A 6,919-nucleotide genomic window follows, 5' to 3' on the forward strand; every position below is an offset into this window, starting at 1 on the left:
CACGTGTCTTCTTCCTGAGTTATTTGGGGTTATTTTGTATTCCACGCTACACAAACCCACAAAGAAGAGACTAGACCGCAGAAACGGTGGAGAATCACTTTAGAAACAATAAATATTGGGTTAAAGTTGCAGGAAAGTTGCTGTGTTTTGGGCAAAGTTGCAAAAAGTTGCGATTTCACGGGGTTTGCTTGATTTTGTGTTAATAGTTGCGATCGCAACATCGCAAAATCCTGGAGGTTCTGAAATCTACACACAACACGAGACTGTAATTTTGGTGCAACACATCTTGTTATAAGAAGGTGTTTGTGACGGTATCTGCTACGGAAGGAGGTGATGTTATTTAATTCAATATGTCGTAGAAACACAAGGCAAACACACAAACGTGACACAAGTATTACCGTATTATTACTATAACTGAGCCTTAACACTGCGAGCTCCGCGGCTTTGTCGTACGACTTCTTCCATATATAAGGCGCTCTGGATTATAAGACGCATGTCGTTTTTTGAGAAAACTAAAGACTTTTAAGTTCGCCTTACAGTCCAGAAAGAGGAGTTAAAGTTTCATTTCTGATTTGAATCTGATCTTTGTCAACCCTGGAGGAGTGTGAGGATCTAAAAACTGTTGTTGGTCACATTATTGGGAAGAAACTTTTCAGTCCCCATCTAGTAACACATTAAGAACTGATTGTTTAAGTTTGTGGTCTCCAGTCCTGGTCCTCAGGGTCTCCATCCTGCAGGTTTTACTTGTTCCTCTGCTCCAACACACCTGATGTGAATCAGCGGGTGATTAACAGGCTTCTGCAGAACATGAAGAGGTGATTTAACCATGAATCAGGTGTGTTGGAGCAGGGAAACAAGGAAAACCTGCAGGATGGTGGCCCTGAGGACCAGGACTGGAGACCCCTGAATTAGAGCATCCGTGCATTGTTTTTACCTGAATAAGATTTTAAAAAATCCTCTTGAAAATGTTGAAAAATGGCTTCAACTTGACTTTCAGAAACCCCGCATTTATTACTGCGGCTGTAAACAAACTCGGTGACCCCTTTCGGCTGCTGCTGGGGGTCCCTTTAAATCCAGCAGGTGGCGCCGTTGTTCAACAGATTATCCTGCAGGCAGCGTCTGTCGAACACCTTCACAGCTTCGAGTCTCTGAAGGACGAAATTTAACTCGACTAAACTTAAACCAACAAGTCCGTCCAGAGCTCTGATTAAATTTATTCCCTGATCTGATCGTTAGTTGAACCACTTGTTTAATCTGTGGCATCAAAACAGACTGAAACAACCAAAGCTGCTGAAATGACCAGCAGGAGCTGCGTTATGATGGAATATTCTGCATAATTCTGAATTCTTGGACCAGAAGGAATTGATTCTCTCGCTCCCAGCAGGCGGTCTGTATTGTGCTGTTATGAATTAAGCATTAAGGGTATTTGAGTGCAGCGTGGGAAGTTCAAACCGTGGATCCAGTTTATTGTAGCGCATATAAAACATTAACTATCATCCACTTAATGACACTTTTAATCAGCTTTAAACAGCCTTGGCTCTTTGTTTCTGAAGAGTGGATGATTTCAAACGCAGCTGGCTGATAACACGGTCACGACTGACAGCGTTGGAAAATGCTTCTGACGATGGAGCGTCGGTCAGACGGCGAGAAGCGGAAACGTCAGCGTCAGACGGGACATTTACAACCCTGATTCTGAAATTTAAAAAAACGGGAGGTTGTGTAAAAAATGTAAATAAAAATCCATATTTTAGTCACACTGGAACACAGTAAATGTATCAACTGTTTAAACTACAAATTCTGCACCTTTTTTAAGAGAAAAAAGATGTTTTTGAATCTGAAGGCAGCAACTCGTCTCCTCTTCTTCTCCCATCAGTCTGTAAACATCTGGACCTGAGGAGAGCAGCTACTGGAGGTTTTAGAGCAGTGGTGTCCAATCGTGGTCCTGCAGGTTTTAGATGTTTCTCTGCTTTGACACACCTGATCTGAATGACTTAGTGATTAACAGGCTTCTGCAGAACCTGAAGACCTGCTGAGGAGCAGAGAAACATCTAAAACCTGCAGGATGGACCTCCAGGACCAGGATTGGGCACCACTGTTTTAGAGGGAATGTTGTCCCATTCTGTTTGTTCAACAGTCCTGGATGGGAGCAGATGTTGCTCTAAAACCTGGACTAATGCACCCCCATACCATCAGAGAGGCAGTCTGACCTCAGAACAGTTCTCCTCTTTGGTCCAGAGGAGACACATCTGTTCACATCTGGCTTCTTCTCTGCCTGATAGAGCTTTAAGCAGCGTCTGTGGACGGCACGGTGAACTGTGTTTACAGACAAAAGGTCAACATCCAGCCTTGACCTTTGACCTCAGAGGTCAGATCTGGAGAACCTCTGTCCATTTTTCCTTCTTTTTATCCTGCAGCTAATTAACCTAATTAGTGATAAAATCCTCCTCCAGATGTTCTCCTCTGTGCAGCATCTCCATCAGTCTGTAAACATCTGGACCTGAGGAGAGCAGCTGCTGGAGATCCTTTCCAGAGGCACTAATGCACCCCCATACCATCAGAGAGGCAGGCTGACCTCAGAACAGTTCTCCTCTTCGGTCCAGAGGAGACACATCTGTTCACATCTGGATTCTTCTTTGCCTGATAGAGCTTTAAGCAGCGTTTGTGGACGATGATCTGTGGAAGTGTTCCTGAGCAGAACCAGAACCAGAACCAGCCTTGACCTTTGACCTCAGAGGTCAGATCTGGAGAACCTCTGTCCATTTTTTCCTTCTTTTTATCCTGCAGCTAATTAACCTAATTAGTGATAAAATCCTCCTCCAGATGTTTCTTTCTCTTCTGTAACGACGTGTTGCTGCCATAAAATTACTTAATTTTGATTTCTAATCCTTAAATATGATAACAGATCCATCAGGTTTTCAAGGTTTTAATTTTAATTTGATTGATTTTAAATTAATTCATTTAGATGATATTTTTTTCACAGGTTTGTTGTTTTTTATTTATTTCTCTGACAGGTTTGATTCTGTTCCTGTTTGTTTGTTTTTGTTTTTTTAACGAGGTATTTTAGTTCAGGAGAACTTCCTGTCTGGACTGGACGACTTTTCTTCTTCGTTTCTCGTTTCCTTGAAGACGTTTCGGCTCAGATGAGAGGAGGAAATCCGCTCGTGTTCGGCTGACTTGTGTTTCGTTGTTGTGACGCAGCGGTCGAGGTCCAGCCCATCGATCAGACTAATTGATCGTAATCACCCCCCCGTCTCGTCTCCGCAGGATATCGACTGGGTGCAGACGGAGAAGCACGTGTTCGAGCAGGCGTCCACAAACCCTTTCCTAGTCGGCCTCCACTCGTGTTTCCAGACAGAAAGTCGGTAAGAAGCCGCCTGAGAGACGTCATACGGAGCCTTTGAATCTGACACTTCATCTCGCTGCTTCTTTAAAGGACAGGAGGGGTTCAGATCCCAGAGAAATCAATTTATTCTCCAAGTGTTGCCTGATGTTTGATCCTTCCCTGTGAGGGAGTTAAATACTTTAACAGAGATGTTTGTCAAAGAAACTCAAATAAATCCAGATTATATATGCATGGTATCTGAATAAATCACACGTGTCAAACTCAAGGCCCGTGGGCCAGATCCGGCCCTCTGTAACATCTCATCCGGCCCTCCAGTCTGGTTCAGATCGAGTCTCTGATTCTTATTTTGCTTCAAAAAACTGAAGTTTTCTCTGACAGGGACTTAGAAGCCAACAATATATAGTTTTAATTTCTGCATGATCAGGTTTTTGTCTGTTTTAATGTTAAAAACTTCATTTAAAAGCTGAGTGAGGCGTAAGAAATGACTGCTAATGATGAGCTTTTTGAAGTTTGATCTATTTGTCTGTGTTCATTAAAGTCTGTTTGCTCTAAATTCTGTATAATCTGTAACTGGGGAAAGGTCATTGATATTTCTATATGAATGATTTGACATAATACATCTAAAACCAATTAATTTATGTAATTTTAATAAATATTGATCATTTTTGGCCCTTGGCTAGGACCGAATTTTTAATTTTGGCCCCCTTGTGTCCCTGGGTTTGACCCCCCTGGAGTAAATATTAGCGTTTGCTTTCAGATTTACTAATTAGACGGGAAAAGTAAGAGATAACTGATGATAAACGTGCGCAGTTGGGTGGTATCGCTCATTTGTGCCACTAGATGGCACCACATCGTCACCCTTGACCTTTAAGGTGACGTTTCAATCCTTAAAATCAACAACAAATTTCATCTAAATTAAAATAAAAGCTCCTCACAGTCAATTCTAGCAGAACGGCTCCTAAATATTAGTTTACAAATACTCTAAATTTATTGTAAAGCAAAATAATCTGCTCTGTTATCTGCAGTATAGCCTAAAACGAGTCTTTTAAGCAGCTTTATTATAGTTTTTGTTTGTCTCTGTTTGCCTGAAACTCTGGATTTATGGGCGACATGCATTCCTTCAAGGCCTTGATTATTTTTTTCTGTTTTCCAGGATGTGTTTGAGTCGTTTCCCCTCCGTGTTTTGCAGGTTGTTCCTGGTGATCGAGTACGTGAACGGCGGAGACCTGATGTTTCATATGCAACGGCAGAGGAAGCTCCCGGAGGAGCACGCAAGGTAAACATCCAGATGTTCCACATCTGGAACGATCCGTATTTAGACGCATTACACCGTGTTTAATTCTGTTTCCCACATTAGGAAGTGATTATTCCAGGTGCTGCGTGTTTAAGGACACATCTGTGCAGCTGTCAGCTGAACCGGTCAAAGCTGCAGCTTTTATTTAAAATTTCCCTCAATGGCAAACATTTCTCCTCCGAGCAGATGCTTTAACGTCTCTTTATGGATGTCGCACCACCGCCAACTTCACACTTTTCTTCTTACGTCTCTGGGAAATATAATGAGCACCCATAATTCATTGTGCCTGCGTGCCGGCGGGGCGCTCCGACCGCGGCTCCGATAAACGCCGGATCAAAGGCTCGGTAATTCAGAGCGGCACCGCCAGAGCCCCCGATCGGCCCGAACAATCTGGATCCTGGAGACATGCGAAGCAGCATGTTAATCACTCATAATGACCGTGCATATTCATGAGCAGAGCTCGCGGAGGAGCGAGGGGCCTGCCGCGCGGTGGGCGACTGATGGCAGCGGCGAATGGAGCCTGTCACAGCGAAGGCGTGGGGGAGCGGCGTGGGATTCGTGATTCTTCTTGTCAAACGTTGCTTCAGCGGCGACTTCCCCCCTCCGTGTTTCGAAGCAGCCAGACAGAACGAGGCTCGTCTCCAAGAGACAGAAAACACAACCTACACGAGGAGAGAAAACACACCGCTGACTCACCGAAGAAACACTCCAACTTCTTACGACCAGCGTGGTTTGAAGGGCAGGAGGAGGCTGACTCACTGCACCAGAAAACTTTCTCTTATTTAAAGTCATCTTCTAAATAATTCAGATCCCGAAGCTGTTCCAGTCGATTCAGTCTGCGCTGTCCTGAAACGGCAGGAAAGTCCTTGAAGGGACGTAGATCCAGATCCTGCACCATTAGCGCTCAGAGTGCGCGTTGGGAACCACTCCCAGCTACTACCGCAGCAAATCTGAGCTCAGTATCTGTAAATTTCACTGACATTTTTGTGTTTCCTGATTATCTGTGGTGATTATATGCATTCCTTCCTTTAACTGTGTTTTTGTTTCCCTAAATATATTTGTTTTTTATTCACTGAGGGTTTTTCTGTACATCTGGTTTTGCAGAACAAACCTTTTTTATTTCACGCTCCGACATGTTTGGGCAGAGCGGGAATTCCCCGTCCTTTCCCTCAGCCTGAGCTCATGCGACCACAGAGAGTCGTGGATTTCTGTTTCCTCTGGGGGGCGCCGGTTGACGAGTCAAAACGCCTCGTTTATTTTCTCTGTCTCCTTCCAGGTTTTACGCTGCCGAAATCTGCATCGCCCTGAACTTCCTTCATGAAAAAGGCATCATCTATCGAGATCTGAAACTCGACAATGTCCTTCTGGACCACGACGGACACATCAAGCTGACAGACTACGGCATGTGCAAGGTGCAGGAAGCCATCGGTTTAACTCGTTCAGATCTCTGATGTTCCTGCAGAAGAAGCTTTAAGGTTGTCTCTGTTCAGGAGGGGATCAGACCGGGCGACACCACCAGCACTTTCTGCGGAACCCCAAACTACATCGCGCCCGAGATCCTCCGAGGAGAGGACTACGGTGAGCTGGCAGGAGAACGTTCAGGAACATCTCACCTGTCTGAGGGTAATCCCCGGGGTCTCTCTGTCCCCCCCTGCAGGCTTCAGTGTGGACTGGTGGGCTCTGGGCGTCCTGATGTTCGAGATGATGGCCGGAAGATCTCCGTTTGACATCATTACAGACAATCCTGACATGAACACCGAGGAGTACCTCTTCCAAGGTAAATATCAGCCGCCTCTAAACGCCGTGACGTGGGACGGGACTGAAACCGGCGGTTCCCAGCAGGGGGCGCCACCTTAGGTTTCAGGAGAAAACGTTTTTCTCCGTTTAATGGAAAACGATCCGACTCGTTGTTTGTCGTGAACTGTCCGAGGACGCGTCTTTCCAGTGAGTTTAAGTTTAAATTTAGTGGTTTTAGTTTTACTAAATGCTGTTAGGTGTCAAACTCAAGGCCTGCGGGCCAGATCCGGCCCTCTGTAACATCTCATCCGGCCCTCTAGTCTGGTTCAGATCGAGTCTCTGATTCTTATTTTGCTTCAAAAAACTGAAGTTTTCTCTGACAGTGACTTAGGAGCCAACAATATATAGTTTTAATTTCTGTATGATCAGGTTTTTGTCTGTTTTAATGTTAAAAACTTCATTTAAAAGCTGAGTGAGGTGTAAGAAATGACTGCTAATGATGAGCTTTTTGAAGTTTGATCTATTTGTCTGTGTTCATTAAAGTC

General features: G+C 44.5%; 1 protein-coding gene across 2 annotated transcripts in view; it reads left to right on the forward strand.

Moving 5' to 3' along the window:
• prkcz (protein kinase C, zeta) overlaps nt 1-6,919 on the forward strand; it is an 88,985-nt gene that overhangs the window by 53,860 nt on the left and 28,206 nt on the right. For both annotated transcript variants that reach the window (XM_037976973.1, XM_037976974.1), the window contains exons 9-13: nt 3,265-3,362; nt 4,533-4,619; nt 5,914-6,049; nt 6,128-6,215; nt 6,295-6,414. In XM_037976973.1, coding sequence (XP_037832901.1) covers nt 3,265-3,362; nt 4,533-4,619; nt 5,914-6,049; nt 6,128-6,215; nt 6,295-6,414 — 529 coding nt within the window. The remainder of the gene's footprint in view (nt 1-3,264; nt 3,363-4,532; nt 4,620-5,913; nt 6,050-6,127; nt 6,216-6,294; nt 6,415-6,919) is intronic.

This window comes from Kryptolebias marmoratus, linkage group LG8, assembly GCF_001649575.2.
Source record: "Kryptolebias marmoratus isolate JLee-2015 linkage group LG8, ASM164957v2, whole genome shotgun sequence".
NCBI classification, from domain to species: domain Eukaryota; kingdom Metazoa; phylum Chordata; class Actinopteri; order Cyprinodontiformes; family Rivulidae; genus Kryptolebias; species Kryptolebias marmoratus.